Source organism: Alosa sapidissima, chromosome 4 (genome assembly GCF_018492685.1).
Source record: "Alosa sapidissima isolate fAloSap1 chromosome 4, fAloSap1.pri, whole genome shotgun sequence".
Taxonomy (NCBI): Eukaryota; Metazoa; Chordata; class Actinopteri; order Clupeiformes; family Clupeidae; genus Alosa; species Alosa sapidissima.
Genome location: NC_055960.1, coordinates 33,154,738 through 33,180,274, shown reverse-complemented (window position 1 = coordinate 33,180,274; position 25,537 = coordinate 33,154,738). Strand labels below are relative to the sequence as shown.

General features: G+C 43.4%; 3 protein-coding genes across 5 annotated transcripts in view; 1 reads left to right on the top strand and 2 right to left on the bottom strand.

The window, feature by feature from the left end:
• Positions 1–441: 441 nt before the first annotated feature.
• Positions 442–5,204, bottom strand: LOC121707245 (probable G-protein coupled receptor). The gene is made up of 2 exons (XM_042089659.1): positions 4,885–5,204; positions 442–2,224 (listed from the first exon to the last, which is right to left on the bottom strand). The coding sequence occupies exon 2, from the start codon at positions 2,110–2,112 to the stop codon at positions 712–714; it is 1,401 nt and encodes a 466-aa protein (XP_041945593.1). The 5' UTR covers positions 2,113–2,224; positions 4,885–5,204; the 3' UTR covers positions 442–711.
• Positions 5,205–6,256: 1,052 nt separating this feature from the next.
• rrp9 (ribosomal RNA processing 9, U3 small nucleolar RNA binding protein) lies at positions 6,257–12,910 on the top strand. 2 transcript variants are annotated; one of them, XM_042090428.1, is made up of 15 exons: positions 6,257–6,431; positions 6,695–6,780; positions 6,881–6,993; positions 7,102–7,169; positions 7,604–7,645; positions 7,740–7,866; positions 8,041–8,165; positions 8,426–8,518; positions 8,628–8,728; positions 9,457–9,591; positions 10,095–10,157; positions 10,824–10,969; positions 11,193–11,272; positions 11,505–11,578; positions 12,615–12,910. In XM_042090428.1, the coding sequence occupies exons 1-15, from the start codon at positions 6,363–6,365 to the stop codon at positions 12,733–12,735; spliced, it is 1,443 nt and encodes a 480-aa protein (XP_041946362.1). In that variant the 5' UTR covers positions 6,257–6,362; the 3' UTR covers positions 12,736–12,910. The 2 variants fall into 2 exon arrangements, with proteins under 2 accessions (XP_041946362.1, XP_041946361.1); XM_042090427.1 differs by having other exon boundaries at positions 10,824–10,978.
• Positions 12,911–14,133: 1,223 nt separating this feature from the next.
• grm2b (glutamate receptor, metabotropic 2b) overlaps positions 14,134–25,537 on the bottom strand; it is a 33,281-nt gene continuing 21,877 nt past the window's right edge. Inside the window, exons 4-7 of one of the 2 annotated variants that reach the window (XM_042090401.1) lie at positions 22,133–23,199; positions 15,765–15,933; positions 15,544–15,593; positions 15,135–15,215 (exon numbers count right to left, since the gene is read on the bottom strand). In XM_042090401.1, coding sequence (XP_041946335.1) covers positions 15,589–15,593; positions 15,765–15,933; positions 22,133–23,199 — 1,241 coding nt within the window. In that variant the 3' untranslated portion in view covers positions 15,135–15,215; positions 15,544–15,588. Of the gene's footprint in view, positions 15,216–15,543; positions 15,594–15,764; positions 15,934–22,132; positions 23,200–25,537 lie in introns of both variants that reach the window. The other variant, XM_042090400.1, reaches the window with a different exon arrangement.

Genomic DNA, 25,537 nt, shown 5'->3' with positions numbered 1-25,537 from the left:
ATCTGTAAAGTAGGAACAGACATAGTGGCTCAGACTGAGACAAGCAACCCTGGCCAATCAGAACAGCACAGAAGGGAGCTCCAATATCAGCAACCTTCTCCCAATCTGAAACCGAATTGTCATTTTAGTTTCATTCATTAGTTCCATCCATTCCGTAATGTAACATGCATTGTTACAATTATTATTGTAATTAATAAATAAATAAGACTTATTTTTGCTTCAATACAATACAATATTTAATCAAAGATTTTACATCAGCTGATAATGTCATTCTCATTCTCCATATGTCAAATACATAACCAAACATTGGTTGCCTAACACAGATTTACCGGCACTTTGTTTCTGTCCTTCAAAGAAACCCAGATGGTGGTAGAAGCAATGTGTTCCTGAGTTGATTGTTGTATGGTTATTCAACCAGACCTGGGCACTGTGAATGTTAGTTTAACTTTGTGTTGCCTACTCAATCATGTTGGACAACAATTCTTTGATATGACATCGTCATCAATTCACTGTTGTTATTGTATGAAATGTAAGTTATGTTCTGTCATGCAAAAACCTTCATAAGACATGAATGCACAATTTCATGACGTAAATCAATTAATTTACTGATATAATTTGGTAATAAATCACTTTATTTGATAATAGATTAATTACCAAGATTTTTTCTTGCTCTGAGAAAGGTTTCACAGTCAAATGTGACTTCACAGTGCATCATGCAAGTTCCTCAGGAATTTGTCCAGGTATCCTAACACATGATTGGTCCAGCATTGTCCTGGGGGTGGAGCTGTTACATGTGGAGGGCGTACCCTCCAGGTAGCTACTCCTCTGCAGGAAATGCAGGAAGTCGTCCTGGGCCACGCCCTCAGGAATGGCCACCTCTGTCCTAACTGGCCGCACGGCCGCGTGTTTCCGTCGGCAACAGCACAGCAGCTTGGCCAGCTCTTCGCGGATCTGCCTGTTGAGGAGGCCGTAGAAGAAGGGGTTGGCGGCGAAGGAGGAGTAGGCCAGCCAGGTGACCGGAGCCACGGCTTCAGCTCCATTGGACGCCACACCGTGCGGAGGGGCCAGAGATAGCCGCAGGTGGAAGGTGAAGTAGGGCAGCCAGCAGAGCAGGAACTGACCCACGATCACGGCCAGCGTCACGGCCGCCTTGCTCCCGCGTGGCGACCTCCGCCACCTCGGAGCCCCCGGCCCAGCGCACCCGTGCCAGCGGCTGGTCACCGTGGCGATAGTGGTCTGGCTGTTGATCGAGTTCGAATGGCACTTGGGCAGACCGCCAACGGCGGGCTTACCGGTCCAGCTGGCCATCGGTCCGTGCTGGTGGCGCGCGGCCACGCGGGCCACCTTGTAGACGCTGCCGTAGACGCCGAGGATGACCACGGCCGGCACACAGAAGCAGACGCTGGCGAAGAGCAGCGCGAAACCCCAGCACTGCCCGCCGCCGTGGCTCCAGCGCAGCGAGCAGCAGGACGGCGAGCGGGCCTTCAGTTTGGCGTGGGCGGCTGACGCCGCCGGCCAGCCCAGCATGGTGGCGAAGCCCAGCAGGAGCGAAACCAGCCACAGCAGAGCCAAGATGGCCGCCGCCAGCCTGCCCGTCATCTTGGCCTCGTAGCGCATGGGGTGGACGATGTAGTAGTAGCGCTCCACACTGATGGCGGTGACGGTGAAGATGGAGGCGGCTACGAGGGTGGCGTGGAGCCCGGCGTAGAGGCGGCACGGCAGCGCCGACGAGGAGGCGAGGAGAGCGCTGGTGGTGCCAGAGAGGAGCGGCGAGGCGCCCACCATGCCAGCGGGCATGAGCAGCGTGGCACACAGCAGGTCCACGGCGCACAGGTGCCCAACAAACACCAGCCGCTGCCGCAGGTGCGCCGCCCGCACCACCACCGCCAGCACGGCCACATTAGCCAGCAGCGCCACACTGGTCAGCACTAACATCAGCGTTAGGCCCACCAGCGCCCACAGGCGCCATGGGCCGGCGGACGGTGGCGGCAGCGGGGGGCCCAGGTGCATGCTGGGAGTGAGGAGGGAGAAGGAGACCTCGTGGAGGAGGGAATCATTTGACACTGTGCTGTTGAGATCCTTGGTCAGCCCTGAAGGGTCCTTATACTCCATCGCTTACAGGAAATACTGGAGGTGATCACAACACCACAGTCCTCCATGCATCTCTACTCATTTGGGTCTGAAGGAGCCTGCAGATGGAGGTCAGAGGCCCCATTGTACAATCCTGCAATTACATAACAGGAAATGGAGATTTGAATTACTGTACATATATATATATTTTTTTTTTTAAAACATGAATTACTCACACACACACAGACACACACACTCCCATACACCATACACAGTCTTTTACCGAGGAGAGAAATAGATGACTTTAGGAAGATGTTTTTCAAAGAAAAGGGAGGCTGACTGCAACTGCTTTTCCTGGCTAGATTAAGCATTAAAAACTTAATCTGTGGAAACTCTAGAATACTGGTCTTCAGTAAGGCAATTACAGCTCTCATATCAGATACATTAATAGCCTTTATGAGTAAAGGCATTTTCATTAACATTGACAATGAAGAAGTGATATTTATTGGAAGTGCAATTGATTATAAGTAATTGTAGTAATCTGGTAGTAAGCCCGGATCCAAATCAAACAGTCATTAAACCACAAAAAATAACACTACTGTTTGATTTTCACTGGAAGAGAGGACAATCATACCCTCTCCACATATATGTGTGTCTGTGTGTTTCCCCTCCAACCATGCCACTGATTACACACACATATACACACACTCCCTGCATGTGACAGTGGGAACTCAAAAGGCAGCTTGATCAGTGGGAATAATTTATGAGGCCAAACTGCTCTTCGCTGTGCAGACCCTCTGAAGAGCAGGCATAATCAGCAGACCTGTTGTTCGCAGCTGCAGAGGGAACTGTCTGCCCATCTGACCATTTGTCTGTCTGTCTGTCTATCTCTCTCCCTCCTGTTACACACATCAACCAGTTTCACTGTCACCTCAACCTCCACCGCCCTCACACAGTGATGTATTGGGAGACTGATGTGGGATCAGTATATGCAATGTTTCAGAAGCACCTCCTTTGTCCACTTCTCTCTTTTGTACTGTTCCCCACTGTGCATCTCTTCTCCAAATATCTTTAAGTATGTGTGGGAAGAGATGAGGGGTGTGTGTGTGTGTGTGTGTGTGTGTGTGTGTGTGTGTGTGTGTGTGTGTGTGTGTGTGTGTGTGTGTGTGTGTGTGTGCGCGCGCGTATGTGTGGGTGTGCTAAAATAAAACACTATGAAGTGTTTTTATTGTGCTGCTAATCTTGCCATTACACAAAAGGCTAAAGTCAGAGGGTGTGAAGAGATAAATCCAGCTTTGAAGAATGCACACATGCATTGCACACACACAGGCACACACACACACACACTTCCTGTTCAGCACCCCCTCACTCTGCAGTTTCTATGTACAGCTGTTAAAAACACTGCTGTTCCTTTCATGCCATGTGCTGTGCATGTACAGAGCAGAAATCTCTTGTACATAACAGATGACATTTAATGCATTGTGCTAATGGGACTGGGGAAGAGCGTTTTGAATGGCAAATGTTATATAAGATAAGACTGTCCTCATTTTTGGTCATCATTCTTATGAAATAACTGAGTATAAAGAAAAAGAACCACACTCACAGTTCCTTTAAAAAAAACTTTTAATCGCCCCGCGTAAATCTACTGTTTCTACTGAAAGTGAAGCCAATCTACTGTACTGAATCTACTATTTTTACTGAAAGTGAAGCCAGAGTTCAAGTTGTGAGGTAACCATATCCTTCTCTTAGTAAGTTCTACAGTATCTTCTTTCAAGTAATTCTAGCATTTCCTTTGGCACACAGAATCACACCAAACACATTGGGTCATAAAATACTATTTGTTTTCCTGGAAGATGTGTAACATTTTTTGTCTAAAATACACAATAGGTCTGCTAACTTACTAACAAACATACCTAGCAAACACCACCAATTGCACCAGATGCACTGATATCAACCCAACATCGATATCAGCCGATATCGGTATTGTTGACTAAGCTATCAGCAAATTTATATAATATTTATTGATGGTAGTGGCTGATGTTTATATGTTACTTTGCATAAAGTCTGCAATAGTTAAATGTTGTGCTATGATTTTTTATGAATATTTTTTAGTTTACTTGCCACAACAAAAATGAAGACAACAAAAACACAAACAAACAGTATCGGCGTTGGTTATCGGCAAGATTGTTATTTCAAACATCAGTATCGGTATCGGCCCAAATGTCTTAATCGGTGCATCTCTACCACCAATAACAGATGGCACTATAAGCTAGCAGGTATGTTGACTTACTGTATATATTTTGACATCATATTTGGTAACATCCTGCTGTAATTGAATTTCTTACATTTTTGTCAGCCGCAGGCTTCAGAGTGAATCACCTGGAAAGCTAGGTGGCGACAGTTGTGCTTATTACTCATTCATATGACCATATGGCATTCAAAATGAATGCAGGGACATCAAAACTAGTTTCCAACGAAAACATACAACACAATATAAAAACCTGCACCATATGACTTCTAATACAGTAAGAAATCATTACTTACACTGCTGTAGCAAACCCAATACAACATAAACTACCTGAGACCAAGCTTAGATTCTTTTCATATATTGATGTCAAAAAACTAAAGGCCTATTAGTGTGACTGAATAATTCACTTTAATTAGAAATTCACATTCACATAATTCACATTGATTAGAAACAGCCTGTTCTACTATCATTAAGTTATTATTCAATATTTTCTCAATTGATAACAGAAAAAGGTTATTCTACAAGCGTACAGGAAAAATACAAACCTTACAAAGGAGTGAACTCACCTGCAATCACACGTAGAATGGATTTGGTTGGTCTTGCTTGATGAAGTGTTTGTCCTGACCTCAGTGCTTGGCTCCTCTGATCCGCTGGTACCTGTTGACCCTCTCTGGATGGGAGTCCGAGTCATCCCAAGCCAGTCTGTTAGTTAGTCCCCAGTCCCCAGTCAGGGTGAGAGGGGCAGAGGGGTCGCTGTGCGCGGAGTGCGGAGAGGAGTGTGACAGAGCTGACAGAGCACAGCTGGCCTGCACTGCCCATCATCACAGGCACAGAGAAGGAGGACGAGGAGGAGGTGTCTAAGCGAGGAAGGGGAGGAGTCCAGAGGTGCCCTGACAAACAAACACACAGAACACACACTGCTTCTCATGCCCCCATTACTGAAAATGCATGTCAGCAGATAGAGATAGTAGGAATGAGTTACCTTTTTACTGAATAGATGACTGCATATCTTTCACCACAAGAATTGGTTGAAGTTATTGAATTTACAATGACAAGGTTTCAATTCCTCGGGAACAAACTCTAATTCAGTGTCATTCACACGATCAAACAAACATTTTATCAAGCATTTTATCATTGAATCACAGCAGTACAGCACAGTAGCCTAGGTGTTTTTCAACCTTTTTTGTGCCACGGCACACTTTTGGCACTTAAAATGTCCCACGGCACACCAACATCCCGTGTGAAGAAAAAATAAACATGCCATAGCATAAAATTTCAAATAATACACAGATATGGCCTTATTATGGCTTCTATGCAAGACCTACTCAATAAAACAAGCGCCCTCTGTTTCATTTGTAGGTGACTATATCTAATTTAATTGTTGTTATGAACTGGATATGTGATGATTCTGTGAATACTGGATATGGGGCCCCCATTGTACAATGCCTGCATACCACAAATAGTGCAATCATACAATCAATGAGAGCATGTGGTTATAAATTATTTGATGCAACAGTTGCTTTTCTGGACCAGTGAGTGACATTTGGGACGGCATTTCTGCGGCACACCTGATGATCTCTCAAGGCACACTAGTGTGCCCCGGCAAAGTGGTTGAAAAACACTGGCCTAGGCTACACAATTTTGTTGTGGAATTAATAGCACCATCTAGGTGAGGTTGACCACAATACCCCTAATGGTCTGAATTTGTCAGCTAATCTTAAAAGCTGATTATCATGGGTACCTGATAGAATCTCAATTCACCTAATAGAGGAGGGGTAATGCCATGAATGAACATACATTAATTTGGGATCAAGAGATCGAAGACTTTTTTTTAGAATAGAAACAAGTAGGCTACAGCTTTCCATTTCTTACGCCAGACCAGGTGGTGGCGGTAATGAGGTGTTTAGTTATATCGGCAAATGAAATACAGGAGGAAGAAGTCAGAAACTCACATGTGGAGTAGGTAGTGATGGGCATGGGAGAAATGCTTTAAAGATTTCAATAAGTTTACGTCTCTTAGTTATTCAAGTTTTTGGTTTTCATCATGTCTTTTTTCATAAAGAATAAAGGGAACCCAAAGGTTTCCAAATCAACACACGGCGCTGGTCGAAAGGTAAAAACCTTGAACTGGTCCAAGTGATCAGCTAAGTAACCTGCTAAATGTTGATTGCCCCGAGAGGCTTATAAAAGCCAAAACGGCATTTTGACCGAATGGACATTTGTTTTGCTATTATTTCCGGGAAAAGTAGCCTTAGATCTGGGGCGCAGAACTACTCGTTTTCTCCTTTGTAAAGTGATGTTATGCTGAAAAGCTAGCTGGTTAACTAATGTAATGTAGGTGACTTCAGATGGCTGTGTTTTATCTGTGTACCTCAGAGCGATGGCGATGGTGACAAACGAAACAAATCCAAACTTAGCAAACGACTCAACGAAGAAATCTCCAGTGATTCCGAGACAGAAAGGTACGAAATTTGCGCAGTCTCTTAACTGTACTCCTGCTTCGCTGTTGGCTCCAGGAGGCACTAGGTTGTGTTACCGTACTATTCTGTTTTTGTAACTTAGCGACCCAGTTGGAAAGAAGCAACGGGGAGACGATGAGCGAGAGATTGAAGAGACTGCCCAGGAGAAGAAACTACGCTTAGCTAAGTCGTATCTTGACCAACTGAGAGAGGAGGGTGAGCATATGCCACAGTAACTTTACTGTCCAATGTCGCTGTATGTGTGAGATCATGTGAAAGTCCTGCGAGTTTTGATAATACTGTTGTGCCCTCTCCACTGCGTAGAGGAGAAGAGAGCTGAGGATGATGCCTTTGAGTCAGACCTGATCGCTGGAAGACTACAGGACGATGTGGTAAAGTCTCTCCACGCTTCATCCACTGAATCTACACATAAATGACTTATAGTATAGTATAAGTATATATACTCTTTTGAGGGAAATTTGGTCTCTGCATTTATCCCAATCCGTGAAGTAGTTAAACACACTCGGCACACAGTGAACACACAGTGAGGTGAAGCACACACTAATCCTGGCGCAGTGAGCTGCCTGCAACCACAGCGGCGCTCGGGGAGCAGTGAGTGGTTAGGTGCCTTGCTCAAGGGCACGTCAGCTGTGCCTACTGGTCGGGGTTCGAACCGGCACCCCTCCGGTTACAAGTCCGAAACGCTAACCAGTAGGCCACGGCTGCCCCAACTTCAGACCTTACTTACAAGCCATTGGTTGACGTTCTCATACCTGACTTACCTCACTGTTTTTATTTTATTTTTATGTTTTCTTATTGATCACAGCTGGAACAGAGAGGGAAGCTACAACGACTGATCGCAAAAGACGTGAGTAACACTCTTAGTTCGGTAACTCTGCTGTAGGAGTTTAAATCAGTAAATTGGGTTTCTGATCTGAGGCGTATGTTGTGTTGGTTGGCAGCTGGTTCCTCCAGAGGCGACAGAGGTGCGCCTGCTGAGGGGACACAAGCTCCCGGTCACCTGCCTGGTCATCACACCCGACGACAAGCATATCTTCTCATCATCAAAGGACTGTTCCATCATCAAATGTAAGCCAGATCATTGTCTTTTGCTTGTGTTGAAGGGGATAGGAGAAACAACCATAGTTTGGGCTGTGGTATGCTGTTTGTGTTATCTAAAATGTCTGTCTGTGTACATATTGCATATGATGTAGTGATGTCTTGACCTTGTGTAAGTGACTGCTTTTTGTTTTTTACCCCCAGGGGATGTGGAGAGTGGGAAGAAAGTCCACAAAATCGCTGGAGGCAGAAAGGGAACTGACGCCCGACATGTAGGCCACACAGCTCATGTTCTGTGCATGGCCATCTCGTCCGATGGCAAATACCTGGTGAGAACACCTTGCAGATCTTACATGCTTGGTTGTTGTTACAGTGTGATCCTAAGGCACTTTGATATTGTTTAGTTTTTTATTTTATAAATTAGATAGTTATTTTTTTTTAAAACATTTCTAATTTCTGTGATAATAGTTTTTCTTGAAGCACAGAAATCTAAGCAGCCTAGTCTAGAACGCCTGGAATGTTGGCCTTTGTCAATCCCTGCTGTAATGACTGGGGATTCATTCTTTTGTGTCCTTTCTCTTGGCGCCAGGCCACAGGAGACATGAATAAGTTGATCATGATCTGGGAGGCAGCCACATGTAAGCACCTGTACAAGTTCACCGGTCATAGAGGTCCAGTGTCGGTAAGTCCACCTTTTTTCCCCCCTCTATGAACCCTCGGGACACTTTTCGTATTCAGTTATTTCCGTGTCTAAGTCCAAAATCAAGCCACAATCTTGGTCGCTTTTTCAGGGTCTGGCGTTTAGGAGAGGTACTCACGACCTGTACAGCGCCTCACATGATCGCTCCATCAAAGTGTGGAATGTGGATGAGAACGCTTATGTGGAGACTTTGTAAGTTGGCTGGCTTTTCTCAGACAGGCTTTAGACGTTAAATGTGGGAAGCCTGTGTTTCTAATCCAATGCCCTTGTTTTTTGGTCAGATTCAACTATTGCTACTTGTGGTCCTCCAGGTGTCTGGTCTATGTTGTAGAGATCCACCCTTTGGAAAAGCTAGTATGATGCAGTATAAATAGATACAGAATCTTACCGAATATACAAGTTATTATTTGGATATATTGTTTGAAAAAATTAGCCTAATGATCGACTTGAGTTCACCAAGTACTGTCAGTACGAAAAACCGACAGTACTCGTGAACTCGAGAAGCTGAGATCTATGTAAAAACTCGCAGGATTTCTCCTTTAAAATCAATTCAGTGTCACAAGACAAAATGCTGGTTTACAGTGTCAGACCTTCATCTCACAAATTAGGTTAACCTACTTCAACTAATTGAAGAGATATCGCTGTTTTATGAACTTTTAAGTCACCCCATGGTGTCAGTATGGCTTGTGTGTGAACTGCCAGCACTTTGGTAAGACAGTGGTTATTATGCCATAATGTGGACTCTGGACTAGCCTAATGAAACTTGGGGAAGTTATAGATAAATAAATACTAAAGGAAAGTTATAGTTACGTTGAGTGTGGAGTGATCAGCTCAATTGTCAGCAACTGACAGGATTCACCAGGATCACTTTCAATGTGGTCAGACTGTCCTTTAGCTCAGTAGTGTGTGTGTGTTTTCAGGTTTGGGCACCAGGACGTGATCACAGGTCTGGATTGTCTAAGCCGTGAGCGCTGTGTGACGACAGGGGGCCGTGACCGAACCGTACGTGTCTGGAAGATCGCAGAGGAGTCCCAGTTAGTGTTCCATGGACATGAGTGAGTAGCTGAAACCCATCATCTTTTCCCATCTCTCTAGACCCTTTTCTAGAGCCTTTTCTAGAGCCTTCTTCACTAGCCTTTCTTCTCTTTGTCCCTATTTTAAATTCTGTTTTTGACAAATCTATATTGTCTAAAAATCCAGCTGATTTGCAGCCATTCAAAACATCAGGTTATACTTTGATTTTCTGAATGGACTGCTTTTATTTTCCGCTTTTCCACTCTGAGCACTCAAATCGTGCCTCGCATTCACCTATTTACACATACACACACTATCATACACTGATGGCAGAAGCTGCTGTGCAAGGCACCAACCTGCACTTTGAAAACACTCTGGGGTTTAGTGTCTTGCTCACGGACACCTGGACAGGGTCAGGAGGAGTTGGGCTCTAACCGGCAGCCGTCCAGTTGCTGGACGACGACTCTGCCTCTTGTTATTTTCTGTACTTTCTTCTTTACTTTCTTAATTAAATCGTATGACTTTTGTTCTTTTGACTTTCTAGGAGCTCCATAGACTGCATCCAGCTCATTAATGAGGAGCACATGGTCACAGGAGGCGATGATGGGTGAGATTATCAGTCGTGAACCTAGAGGATGCCCATTAGCATTCTCTCTCTGTGTTTGAGATCACCTTAAAAAATCCTCCGTTCAGAATGCATAACGGAATACAAAACAACCAACAGAGTGCATAAATAACAAAAAAATTCTTTGTCCATAATTTCTTGTTTCATTCTCTCTCTCCATTTTGTTCTGTCCTCTCCTCACACTCTCTACTTGCTGTGGCGTTGTAGTAGACACAGTGTTTTCAGTGCTGATATTGCATGGCTGGCCAGGGCCTTTACAATGATTACATCTACGTCATTAAGCTGGGGTTTCCAGCCTAGACCACACAGATACATAGTGCATAGTTTTGGATGGCTAGTGGGAACAACATGATTGTTTATGCCTTCACAAGACAGTTGCCTTCAAAATAAAAATGAAGATGATGCCAGAATGAGTTGCCTATGAAATCATCCTTCAGAAAAAATAGTTCAGAACAGTATAGACCCTTTCAAGAGTTCCATTATCAGCATTATAGTTGGCCCCACAAGGCTTCCGTTTTAACATTCCATATGTTATCTTAATGCAGAGGAAGTAGATTGGGAACCAAATAGAACGTTCAAGCATTGTTTTTGTTTTTATTGTTGAAAGGATCTATAGTAAAGTTCCTCTCCCGCATGTGCCCTCCACAGCGCCGTGTCCGTGTGGACGGTGAACAAGAAGAAGCCTCTGACCACGGTGAAGCTGGCCCACGGTAGCCGTGGCGACCCCGGGCTGGAACAGCCCTGCTGGGTGTCCTCAGTGGCCGCCCTGCTCAACTCCGACACGGTGGCTTCAGGTGCCTCAGGCACGCGCACCCGCCCTCGCCCTCGATAGCCCACACACACACACACACACACACAGGCCAAACACAACACAAACGTCACATAACACACACATAACCACACTTGGAACTTAGACAGAGTTTAATTAATACATGCATCACCCTTGAAATAATCACTATGTTACTGTCAGATATCAGTGAGCTCACCTTTTTCCCTCTCTTTTTCTACTGTCTACAGGTTCCCATAACTCCAATGTGCAGTTGTGGAAGGTTGGTCAAGGCTTCCGGGGCCTGGAGCCTCTCTTCAGCATCCCAGTGGTATGCACTATTTAGTTCTATTCAGTTTGATTTATAGTGGCAAAACATGTGAAATGGTCTCAAGGTGCTTTAGAGAGGTTGATTGTTACAATAGCAAGTAAAAATCCTTTTGTACTGTAACAGGTACAATAGCAGTTCATCGTGTTATCATGCATTATATCACGTGTTTTAGTCAAAGATATTGATTGTATTGATTGATCAGGTTCTTCTCCATCATTCTCTCTTCTCTCAGGCTGGGTTTGTGAACAGCTTGAAATTTGCAAATTCTGGAAAGTTCCTTGTTGCGGGAGTAGGGCAGGAGCACAGGTGAGCAGTCCGAGTACATTTCCAAATGACCACAGGGACATCTTTCAGTGTCAATGTCTTGTCTGATTTTCATTCGATGTGAGGCTAGCTCCAGCTCCGTTTGTTTGCAGTTGTGCCTCATAATATTTTGCATAGTATTATAATATTTTAATATTTTATAATATTATAATATTTTCCTCAGTAGTCCTATGCCTATGACTACTGAGGTCCTATCTGTGACCAATGGTGGTTTTTTTTTTAGTTAAATCTTTCATTTTATATCAGAGGGCAAGACATAGCTTCCTCCAGTATAGGCCAGCAATGCTACAGTTACAGTGTTGTTTCACAAGGGGGCGCTGTTTATTCATGCATATTGTGCACAAATTTGATATTTGGGTAGTTTCAGGGTAAGTGCTTGACATTAGCCACATGTCTCTGTACCTTATGTTGGGTATGTGTATACTGTTATTAATGACTAGACTAGCAGCACCTGAGTCATTTGCAAAAAGAAGTGCAAAAATACTGTTTGTTGGCACAAAATACATCTTTCAGTCATTTTCATCTTTAAAGGAGAAATCCAGCAAGTTTTCAGAGTACTGATGGTACGAAAAAAGCTGCAGGTTGTAGCAACTCGAGCTAGGTAAAACTGATTGATTGTGTGTACCGACAGTACTCGGTGACCTCGAGAAATGGAATCTTTGTGAAATCTCGCCAGATTTCTCCTTTAAATTGATGTTTCATTATACAACCACACCACTTTAACACATCATAAAAGTTTACTGAGGGCAGAAAACTGGACCACACTAACACATTCTGTAATAAATAATTTCCAAATGCAGTTTTAACCGGTTGACAGATTAACTGCTAAAGTTTTCTGACTAACAGTGTTTGTCCACTCCAAGATATTTTCTTTATGTTGTAAAAAGCACAGCATATATAATGCAACTGTATAATGATGCAATTGTATACAACTATTTACCTTCTACTGATGACTAAAATCTTCATTGATTATGCAACTACCCATTTACCGTTATCTGGTGTGTTTGCCCTTCCCCAGGCTTGGGCGGTGGTGGAGAGTAAAGGAAGCTAAGAATGGACTGTACATCATTCCTCTGAAACGGAAAGCTCCGGAAGTAATAGTAGCTACAGAAATGGAGGCTGAGCAGGAGGAACGTTGAGGAGCAGTGCTGTGAGCGTGTGTGTGTGTGTTTTTTTTTTTTTTTTTTTTGTATGAATGGAGAACGGGTTCAGAAGAACTTTATTTGTTTATTCATGTGTTTTTCATTTGCATTTGTAAATGACATGCATTGTGGAATCCCTTAGAGGACCTAATTAAATTTTATGTTGAAATCATGGCTCTTGGATGGTATTGAATGAAACTGCCTCTCTTGGTTAGAGACAGGTGTTCTCTGAGATGGTCAGAGATGGTCAGATGGTCAAAAAATACATAAGCTGTTTCTATTGTGTTGCCAGCAGAGGACTAATTCATTGACATATGTTGGTATAATCCACATAATAACATGGCAAGAGAATGGACATTCTCATTACTGTATACACCTTGTAGGATTGGGCTTGTAGGATCGCTCACGTTACATTTCTTAAATTCAGCTATTTGAGTTGTGCAAGAAAGGGACAAAATGTCAGAATTTGTGTATGGCAGCAACCCTAGTCTGAATGTACAAGCCACTGCTATCCTTTAGGCCAGGCGTGTCAAACCCATATTAGGTAGTGGGCCGGATTTGTTGGAATGAGACCTGTAGGGGGCCGTCATTGTCATTATCATAATTTTTTGCATGAGTATATCAGAGTGTTATTTGATGATCACTTATGAGCAAACAAGTACACAATAATGTACTGCTGTCATATACTGCTCTTTCTCTCTTGAAATGCTCTACTTCCATGTTAGCTTTTCCACTTCTTCCATCCTGAGGATGCTTTGTAGTGCTAGGTTATCAATTTATTATATCATATAGAGATATTGCCTATTATATTACACATTGTTGAAGACAACTGGATGTGGATATCTTTTTTTCTAATTTTCCCTTGCTTTAGGCACTCCCAGGGCTCAATGCTCCACTACATGTGGTTGACTGAGTGATGGGGCCAAGTTGACTCACCAGGGGTGCACTTCTATGTTCCCAAACGACAATAAGAGGGAACTGCAACTAGCAAAGGTTGCAAAGTTCCCTTTCAAGTCAGTATAAGACTTAATGCTCTCTTCAAAAGAAAGCGTTAAGACGATTAGTAACTATCAAAGCATGGCAGCATATTGTCATGTGTTTGTTCAGATACTTAATGAGACTTGTGAGAGCTGCTGCTTGCTGTGTTGATGGAGACGCGGAGGCACTGATAATAGTTATTGTAATTGGCACAGAGCGGATTTGAAATGCAGGGGGCGTTTTTAAATATCAAATGCTTTGACAATTTGCTATGTTTAAAGTATGTAAATCCCTCCTTCAGCTATGCTTGGATCTCGTTAATGCAGGTTAAGCAGCATGATGCTGAGAAACTGATACATCCATATAGATTGCGCTATCCATATAGGGGCCGAATAAATTTACCATGAAGCCTCAGTGTTCATTTAAAAAAGTTTATTTACAATTTAAATTACAAGAAAGCACTGACTTATTCACTGAACTCTATGTTGAAACATTATATAGCCTACACTTGAAAAAAAAACACACACACACACAAGTGACCTCCATATTTCATTTAACTTTGTTAAAAGAAGGAAAACAGCCTACTGTTGGATATAGTTTTAATTTCCTCTGGTCTACATTAATTCAACAGGAAGAGACAAAAGGTCATTTGATTCACAGCACTTTGGGAGGGAGCACCCATTGAGGGATACGCTGTGTGTGTGGACCTCCACCCCTGTCCTTTCCATAGGGCGTCATCCTCACATGGCAGCGTTGTTTCAGAGCCCCAAAAACTCCGTCGTTTATCTACACCACTATAGAGACTCCTACAGCACTAGAGCCTTTGCAATGACCACAGAAGATGTGACATGGAAAGTTCTATAGCGATACAGGATGCTAAGTAATAATTTAACAATGACAAGAGCAGTCCACATGGTTAGCTAAATGCCTAGCCAACACAGCACTACACCACTGCATGCCTCATTATAGAATAAGACTTTACATGAAGCCAGCAGAATCTAAACAACCTAAATAGTGTTTTATTTTTCACTGAATATTCTCTTTTTCAAGTTTGTGTAACCCAGTGTTTCACAAAAAAGTACATGTCAAAACTACACGTTAGGGCTGTACCTTAGTATTTAGTCCATTATAGTCACATTGATAGCTGCTGTCTTAGTAGCCTACTTAGTAGCGACAGGCTTGCTGTCTCCATAGCTTTATTCTGGCGTGCAAGTCTTCGAGAGAGAGAGAGAGTGGTGAGCTGCTCGGCGCCCTCTCCAAACACAGGGTGTCTTCAAACTTCAGGCTTCCACATGCATCCACGCAGCAAGCCATCCATCAGAAGACGGTTCTGTGTGTGTATGTGTGTGTGTGTGTGCGTGTGCGTGTGCGTGTGTGTGTGTGTGTGTGTGTGTGTGCACACACCACTCTGTCCTACTCTCTGGCTCACAGGGAAGATGTGGTGGAGTCCACTACTTCCCTCCCGTTACAAACGGTCGGCACGGGGGTCGAGGCGGAAGCTGAGGGAGAGAAGGTTTGGAGACGAGCGTGAGTTTTGGATAAAATGCCAAATAAAGGGTGTTTTCAGGTTATTTAGTGGGTTTACAGAGAGGACAACAAACAATAATATTAATTCATTTTAATTGTAAGTCTGTTATTGATTGTATTACTTAATATATGCTGTATCCCTGTTTATTTAAAGCATACAGCCTTTAAAACAAAGTTTCATTAACTGTTACTGTGTTTGTTCATAATAATCCATTCAGACAAAAATCTAAGAAAAGGTGTACATCATGTACAGTATCTGGTCCTGTAAATGAAACAATTACATTTGTTTGCATCAGATACCTTTAGTACACTCTCTGTGTTCGTATTGCTATGTGTGCCATGTTTTTAGTCTGTGGATTCAGAAAGAACATGAGTCACAAGGACATCTTTAGAAATGCAGTGGACATTGCAAGGACAACTGCCAAGCACAAAGGCACGGAGTTGTCCAGCATCAGATAACAAAAGCACGCTTTGAGTGTGTGTCTATGTGTGTAGTGTTTGTGTGAGACAGAAAGAGACACCTTGGGAGTAGTTGGAGCCAGTAGTGTTGACCTTGATGACCTTGGACCTAATGCTGGCCACGTTCTTCTGCGGCTGAAAGAGGATGATGTGGACCTTGGGGGCGAAGAGGCAGCCTAGCACCACCGAGCCACTCAGGCTGACCGAGATGCACATGGTGGTGGTCTGCACCTGAAATGCAAATACAAAAACACGAGCTCACACCCTCGACCACGGCAAGAGAGAAACAAACTGGACCTTTCAGCCAAGATGCTGCCTGAGTTTGAACTGATTCAACAGGCAACATTCAAAGATTCTTAAGATGCAGGAAGTCAGAATTTACCTAACTATTATTGTCTTAAATTGATCCAGTACTATACTGTATATGCCATCATGATGCAAAAACCACAAACCACTTATATTCATCCCCCACCACCTGTTGATAAGTACTGTACCACACAACAACTTATAGGCTACCACCCTATTCCAGATTATTGTGTTACAGTGTAATTACGCCCTAAACTGAATCTACATTAATTCACTCATATGCTTTAAAATATTCTATTTTTTTACCTTTTGTATATTTGCATATATGTTTATGTATATTATATTTCTTAGCAGATGCTTTTGTCCGAAGCGACTATGGCATCAATAAACATTACATTAACATCAATAAGTCAAAGTCAAGTCTCAAATGTGAAGTCATATAGCCTACATTAAAAAATACCAATAATAGCCATAGACTAATATAATTTAACAGTAGCCTAACCATTCTAGATCACCCAGTGTTTCTCAGTATAATTTATCGGTGCCCCTAGGCTAAATGGAATATGTTGGAATGGATAATTATTTGAGTCAATAGGGTTGCTAGTCTCTACTGCAAACAAATGATTACTATTACCATTTCAATTTGTATTGAAAGTGGAAATACCTGCTTTGAAAAAGAAACAAATTTCTCCAGGACTATCAAGCAACAAGAAAAAAGTCCAATTAGATGTGAAGGAATCACCAATAATTCCAAAGACATTGCACTAATGAATGGAGTTTGCTAAGTAGTTTTTTCAAGACCACCAATGTTAACTAATGTTCCACTCATATCATATCCATGGTTCTCTAGAGCAACATAAGTTAGATTATAGTAAATAAAATGACCTGTGTGTCTGCATTCAAATTTAACTTTACTTTTATTGCTTATAGCTCTACAGATCTATACATAGCACTACAAACCTAAGCTTTGTTATGAAGATGTTATTAATTTGTTATTACCATTGGAATGAACTGACCTTCAAAATGGCTGTTAGGGTGTTGTACAACAATTCACATTCTGTAAAATTCTTTCAATGTGAGTGTCCAACTGAGTTTTGCTTGATTTGTTTGTGTACATAACAATAACAACTTCACCCTCTAAGAGTCTGTACAGTATTCAAGGTTTTACCTACATACCCGTTTGAATGATGCATTGGCTGCAGAGAAAGGTCAGTTTGTGTGTGTGTGTGTGTGTGTGTGTGTGTGTTTGTGTTTGGTGAGAAATGTCTGTTTGCCCTTTTGTGAACTTGCTTGGAGTGTGTGTTTGTGTGTGTGTGGGAGAGAGAGTGTGTGTCCATGCATTTGATATTTTGCCCATTTCTACATTTTGATATTGCCGGATCGTATTCCTTATCAGCATACAGCTAACACATCCTGACAGCTTAACCTCTGCTGAACCAGCGGGTAATGTTGCAGGCACAAGAAACTAGACAAGCCTCAACTTCTCCCCCGCCACGCCAGACAGACACATACTCATCCGCATGCAGCATCCAAATAGAGCTCTGGTGTGGATGTGGCTGTGAAGTAGTAATCAGATGCCGCACACACTCTGCACTCTGGCATGGCAGCACACCCCACCAATGACTTCAAATCGACGCCAGTGTTAACAAGCGGTGGTGGTGTGAATTTTTAGATGCCAGTGAAAAGACTGTGGGTTATAGCCCTCATCCATCCCAATGGACCAATAAAAAAAACAAGCCAATGAACTTTATCTGGTTTAAAGCTGTCAGATGTGTGTTGACAATTAAACCATGGATGATGTTTAGAAGACGCTTGATTATGAAATGTAATCATGACACATATTTAACAATATTTTATGTTTATTCATGTCCAAGGTGGAATAATCATCAACGTTGTTGGAGGATAATTAGAGTCAATCAGTGGAAACTGATATATCATGACATTTAGAGGTATGTTTCTCTCTGTCTCCGTCAAAGTCTATGGCCTTATTGACGTCAGAAAGAGCAAAGAGGCTTGATTTATACCTCAACACAAAAACATCCAGTCAAGTCTGTGAGGCTAAATGCCTGGGGGAAGGGCACATCAATGCCTGAAATCCCAGCAACAGAGTGGAGAAGGGAGCAGGGTGAGAGCAGTTGCAAAAAGATAAAGTCTAGACATATTTTTACAGAGCCAGTCTCAATCTAATCAGGCTGACCTTATCAGCTTCAGAATTAAGGCTGATACACTTTGTTAACCACTATGAATAGCACAGGAAGTTGGTTGGTCCTCTGACTTGACATGGAAGACGGAGTTTTAATTAGTGTTCAAATACCACTGAGATATACGTAAAGAACACTCAGGCTTTTAAATTGGAAATGATAACTGTGAAATGTGTCTCTCGATTTCAAAACAAATTATAAACACGAACATGAGAGACCACATATCAAATTCAATTACATTTTAATTTCATTTACTTATACAGCACCATTTAAAATGAAAGTCTCAAGAATCAATATGCGAACTTCACTGAACCCAGACCGTCTTTTACTGATGCTATATGATAATGTTGCACAGATAAGATGCCTGGCTTAGTTTAATAAAACGGCAGGAGAACAGGCCCCTCATGCTCTGGTCCAACTTTCACATTTCTTTGTTTATTTATCCCAATTTTTTTCATGCCACACAGACCCCAAATTAAGCCTGTGTGGTTTGAGCAGCGTTACATCTCTGGCAGCCTGGCTTTTCCTGCAAGCCCCTGGATCAGCCTGTGGTGGCCTGGGATCAGCTCAGAGGTGAGGCTTCAGCTTCACACACAGAGGCCAGACAACCCTGCGGAGGTCAGGGGACTAAGAGCTCAGGACCAGGCAACGCTTCATTCATTCTGTTTATTGTACTGTATTTATTCTGCTGCTTCTGTAATGGAAGGGATTTACTATAGTGTCCTTCAATGTTTTTCTCATGGTTTCTCAAGGAAAAGTTAACAAAAACTGAGATACACTCACAGATGCAGATATAGGAAGCTATAACAGTCTTTATTTGCACAAAGACTTGGCTAACTTGAAGTCGAGCTTATCTGTTTTTTTTCTTGTTAGTGTCTTTATGCAAAGGCAGAGAGAGCCAGAGCTCAAACATTTCATTGTATTTTTTAATGATAACTTTGAAATAAAAGTGCAAACTTAAACTTGAACTTGAAGTCTGTGAAGAGCAATTTTGATGAATGCAGGATGCAATATTCCCTGCCTCTGAGTGCAGCTTTATTCTAGTGTTAAATTCCCTGCTCTTCCTCATTAATGCAACACAAACAGGGCTTTAGTGCCTTAAGCGATAGAACAGACTGAATATTTAAAATAGTGTTGAATATTTGTATATTGGATATTGCACTGACTCATTTCTGACCTAGGGATCTCTGAACTAGACGTAAATGTGTGGGAATAGCAGTGATTAAGAGCAGGTGTGATAGCCACTGTGTGCACAGGTATGATAGCCACTGTGTGCACAGGTATGATAGCCACTGTGTGCACAGGTATGATAGCCACTGTGTGCACAGGTATGATAGCCACTGTGTGCACAGGTATGATAGCCACTGTGTGCACAGGTATGATAGCCACTGTGTGCACAGGCATCAAGCCCACTGGGGTTTGGCCAGAGAAGAGTAGGAGGGGACCACTGATCCTTTCCTCTCTCAAATTCACAAAGTACGCAGTGGACACATTCCATAGACCAGAGAGTAGGCAGACCTGTCTATATGACCACTTAAGAGAAAGGGGCTCAATTAAAAACATTTTCCATGATTCCGCTAAGGTCCTGTCCTTTTTATACACCAATAATAATAATACTGTCATATATCCAGAGGAATCTGTATATTATCATATTCAGAGACATTTGTCATTTGTCAGAAATGATAGAGTACCATGTGCAGTTCATTTGAATTCTTACCTGTAGGTGCCTAGTATTAAATCCAGTCTGCACTTCTGCAAACCGGACTACTGGCCTGGACAAGTGTTTTCTGTTGGTTTGTGGGTTCAGGGCCTGGTGATGGCCACAGTCTGGGGGAGGAGAGGTGATGCTCTGGGGGTACCTGGCTCCTCATCGAGGCCCTTTTATTTTTTTGACAACCTGGTGTGAGGCAGGCCAACGCCTCTGCCCTGCCTATGGCCATTCTCCATGGCTTTGTTTACTCGGCTGCTAAGTGAATACTGACACTTTGTTCCTCAAAGCCTCAGCGTGGTCTCTGATGGCAACAGACAGGCAGCCTGAATAGCCTTGAGACAGAGTTTTGTTTTGTTTCTTTTCTTTTTTCTCTCGTAATAACAGGTTTTGTGCACATCATACATTTGGATAAACATGATTTTATCTGGTTTGGCATTTGTGTGGGCTTGGTGTGACTCAAACAGAGACACACACACACACACATACACATACAATCACATAAACACACACACACACACACACACACACAAACACACGGATATGTATACACACAGACACTCAACATTCAGGAGGTAGAAGCTGCTCACTGCTGTTAAGTGAAGCTCAATTATAAACCAAACTGTGGACGTCTGCTGAGGATTATTCACCGTGTTTTGTTAAATGCAGCTCATCTTCTCCTGCTAGAGCAGAGCAGTGATTCAAAGTCCTTCCTGCACGTCTGAGCAATTATGAAGTAAACATAACCCATACAGACCCACCGCCTGCCCTCACTTTCCTCTTGAACCCATCTAATAGGTTTCATTCAAACCTCAGCTCAAGGACAGCGTAGGTTAAAGCTCTCAGGAAATGTCAACAGCAGGCAAATCGTGTCCTCAATTCCCCCTAAACAACCTCGCTGCTTAGTTACCACAGTCCATGCTTATTTGTATTCTTTACAGTAGATGTTTGCCCATGTTGTGCTTAATGAGGAATAGCAAAACAAACTACACTTATAGTAACCTATATACAGTAACCTATGCTGTCTAGCTTCAACCAAGGCACAGATGTGAGAGCCTACTCCACTTATTTTGTTGTCACTTTTAGTGGTTGGTTCTGTATCTGTGATGATGGAAAGCCACTGTTACTTTCCTGACTGCCTGTTTAACACCGATGGCGTGTCCTGGAAGTGAGGTGGCGATGAGCTCTGTCCGTGTTGGGCCCTGCCCTGCTGGCTGTTCCAGCAGTCGGTGAGATTCCAGCTAATCTAGCCCAGATGAGATCTCTGATGTCTCCCCTTTGTTCTCTGTTTAGGAGACTCCCGGAGAAGGATGAAAAGAACTCTGTCTCTTTCACAATACAACTTTGCGGAGATGGCACCCGGGTCCCACAAGGTACCAATTAAAAAACGCTGCTCTACTAATGGGTAGGATTTTGTGCTCATCTAAACAGCTCGGCACAAATACAGCAGCCTGTCTAAGACCCACATTGTTGAAAGGAAACTCAGAAATGAATTTCTCTGATTTGATTCTGTGGTCCTGGAGGGACTCGTTTTTTATGACAATTTTTTTTTTTACCACCGATGTCCAGAAGCTACTCTCCCTGATAGGAGAAAGCCTTTCTGAAAGGTGCTAATTGTACAATTTAACAGGAAAGTCTTCAGGAAACACACACACAGGATCAGGCAGATTAACTGAAAAAATGGGAGCACTTTGGCTCTACTTACCTGCTAATTTTGTGCTAACGCTTCCCTGCCTCACTAAGTCAGTGGTTGCAACCCCAAATGGTTGTGTTAAATGGTTGTGTTAAAACAAAATTAATAAAAATGTAATCCTGAATTCAATCACATCATTTTTATGTTCATCCATTTAATATCTTTCCCTTTTCCGTCTCTAATACTTTGTATTTGTATTAATTTTAGTATATTCTTTATCTTCTACTGTCCTTATTGCTTAGTTGTGTTTTTTATATTATATACTTTTAATTACTTTTTTCTGCTGTTAGTGAATGTGTGTGTGATGTCTGTATGCTACTGAGATCTTGAATTTCCCCTGGGGATCAATAAAGTATCTATCTATCTATCTATCTATCTATCTATCTATCTAATACACCTACCCACTCACACACACAAACAGTACTGTTCACTAGATTGTACTAGATTGTATAGCATGGATGCTCTAGCTCAGTACACACTCCCTCACAGCCCAGGCTTACTGTAGTAGTCTTTAGTACTCACCCTGTAGTCGCTGGCCGTGACGTAGAAGATGGGCTGGAAGGCCAGCCAGATGATGCAGGTGGTGTACATGGTGAAGCCAATGAACTTGGCCTCGTTGAAGTTCTCGGGGCATTTGCGGGTCTTGAAGGCGTAGACGGTGCAGAGGATGATGAGCACGCAGTTGTAGGCTAGCGAGGCCAGCATGCTGGAGTCCTTGCTGTTGCACTTGAGCGTGACCACGTCGCGGCGCTCGGGCGCCACCTCCTTGCGCACGCCGGGCGCCTCGATGATCAGCCAGCCCACGGCCACCATCAGCTGGCAGGAGATGAGCGCGGCGCAGATGACCACCTGCGAGGCCGGGCTGATGAAGCGTGGCCGCTGGGCGCCGCCTTCTCGCACGCCGCCGAAGATGCGCGCGATGCGGTTGGTCTTGGTCAGCAGCGCCGAGTAGCAGACGGCGAAGGACGTGCCCAGGCCCAAGCGCCGCAGCGTGCACACGGCCGCCGACGGCTTGGCGATGTAGATGAATGTCACGGCGTAGCACAGCCACACGCCCAGCAGCAGGATGTAGGAGAGCTCGCGGCCCGACGCCTTGACCACCGGCGTGTTGTTGTTCTTCAAGAAGACGCCGGCCACTGCCATGGTGCAGAGCATCCCCAGGCAGGAGATGGTCACCGGCCCGATGGCCCAGGCGTCCGACCAGCGGATGTACTCCTCGGGCAGCTCGAAGCAGCCGGTCAGGTTGGCCAGGGGCCACTCGCCGAAGCCGCAGTCCTCGCAGGTGAACTCGTCCAGCAGGTACTGGTGGGCCTGGCACGGAATGCAGATCCAGCAGCATACGTCGCCCGGCTGCATGCTCTTGGCCTCGTTGGGTTGGCACGGATCACTGCACTGCGAGGTGGGAATCACGCCATTGGCCCATGGCACCTGGCTGGTGTTCAGCACCAGGTTCTGTGCCCAGTAGCCCACCTTCCGGTAGACGTACTTGCCGCCCTCCTGGTGGTAGTGGAAGATGTTGTAGCGGCCCAGGCTGTCTCCAGTGGCGGTGAAGCGGACAACGTTCTCTGTGTCAGCTGGTCTGAAAGGGGCTGGAGGAGGGAAAGAAAGGAGAAACATCACAAATGTGTGTGATTCACAAATAAATATGCTGACAGCTAATTAGTCAGAGGTAGAAAGAGGTGCGTCTGTGACAATCACTCCCCATACTGGCAGATGGATCTAGAGCAGTTTTCTCAAACAGACGAAGGACCACTTAAAGGGACACCAACAGGCAAGTTTTGATGCTTTTTCTCTATGAAACTCCCCCTCGCTCGGTCTGAAGCTCTTTTCCTTTTCTTTGCATCTTCCGTCAAGGGTTTTTGCTGCTTCTTCGCTGGCTCTGCCATTATACACACGTTTGCAACATTCGCTAGTGTTTCGTTAGCCTGCCTCTGTGCTGTATGCAGGATGTAAACTGATCCTGCTTCGGTTGGCGGGTACGATACACTGAACTTGCAAGCGGGATATTCTTCCTACAGGCAGTAGGGGCGGGTGAGAGAGTCTTCATTCGCCCTGTAATGAGTCATTTAAAGAACAAGTTCAGTATTTTACACTTAAAGCCCTGTTTTCAGATAGTTTATGATTAAATAGAACGTTTAAGATTGAAATTTGGACACATGCTGCTGTCCTGAGAATTTTCGGTTTCTGTGAAAATTGAAACCACTGGCATTTCATTGAATACACAGAAGAAGCAGAAGATCGCTGTCTTGAAGTATTTTGCAACAGACAGCTAAAAATGAGGCGATTTTGTGCAGTTCCGAATTGTGGGAAAATTCGTAGCAAAAAAAGTTGTCACAGACTTCCTCTCAACGATCCAGAAAGGCTAAAGTTGTGGCTGGAATTTCTGGGGTTGGATGTGAGCACACCTGTTGAGAATCTGCAGAAAGCTGATCACCGTGTTTCTGCGGTCTGCATTTTACTGAACTTCGCTGGAGGTCTAAAGAAATCGCCCAAAAAGCTCTTTCGCCTGAGAAATACAGCGGTTCCCACATTACCTCCTGGGACGACAGAGTTGGAAGAACTTGGGGTAACATTTTGTAGCGTAACGTTTGTAACAGGCGGAAAATTAACTTAATATGTCCATAACCTGTCATGTTCGCATCATAATCCTAACACTAACCCTAGCCTACATGAATAATTTGGCTACATGATTTTGTACGTTCACTATTTTTTGGCTGTGGAACTTTCATGATGAAAGCCTACGTGAATCATTACGTTATCATTCACATCATGCAAGTTCCAAGACATTTTAGCATTAGCCATGGTTTGACGTGACAATAATTTGGATAGCGTAGTAGCCTACGATACCGCGATTGCATAAGACTACAGAAAGAATACAAACAACCCCATATCCGTTTCCGGCAGCGGAGTAATACCAGAGAGGGTTCAAGCGGAGCGAGAGCATAGACAGTAAAAGAAATGGACGAACAGACAACGTCGTTTTCAATGGGAGGGCACTGAGTCAAATAGAACGATTTTTCAGTTGGTCCCCCCAGTACTGCGCAGACTCACACTTAACTTCGTGACGTTAGCCATCGAACTGAATCTTGTAACTCATATGATAGATACACAGAAATTTTTCTCACACTTCCTTCGCCTTCAAAGTCATCAAAGTTAAACATTTATTTATGTATTATTATTAATATCATCCTCACCTAGTCGTGTTAATGTTGAAGCTACCATACATGATCATCTTCAAAAACAGTCAACAAAACAAAAAAGTTATAGCCTTGAAGCTAATCTTCTTTCCACTTTTCCGACCTACGGTCAATCCATCGAAAACCTCTGTAATGATTAGTGCCGTTTTTTTTTTAAATTAGGTTTACTTTTTTTTTAAATTATTATTAGGTTGCCTCTGTGTAATGCTTTACCTTAACATACGGTCGTGTATGCTAGGTTTTGCTTATGAGTTACCGTCATAGACAGGTGGACTGAGCTTCTTATCCAAACAATACGGTTATCTCCCTACGGCGCGAAAGAGAGATTACGTCAAAGCTAGCTTCCCTCCAACCGAACAAGCTAACCATTCTTCTTACGGGTAACCAACGTTACAGACGAGGTAGTGGAGTCTGTTTTGCCTTTGTAGTGTTTATGTGGATTACACAGAAGCTACAATATTGGCACAGGATATATGTTATATGAAGTTATGGTATTTCAAAAAAATCCTAGAATGAATGGACTTCTATGGGAGTTAGCAGAGAGGTGGTCCCTCCAGCCTACGTCGATTCTTCTACTTCCGGGAATTCGCCTGCCCCCTTGAGCTAGTAATCAAGGATCTTTGGTAATACCGTACCTCACAGCACATCCAATACAAGTCAATGGAGTTGGACAAAAACTACGATAAAACCTGTTGGAAAGAATCTTTTGCAGCGATTTTTGTGTGAGCAT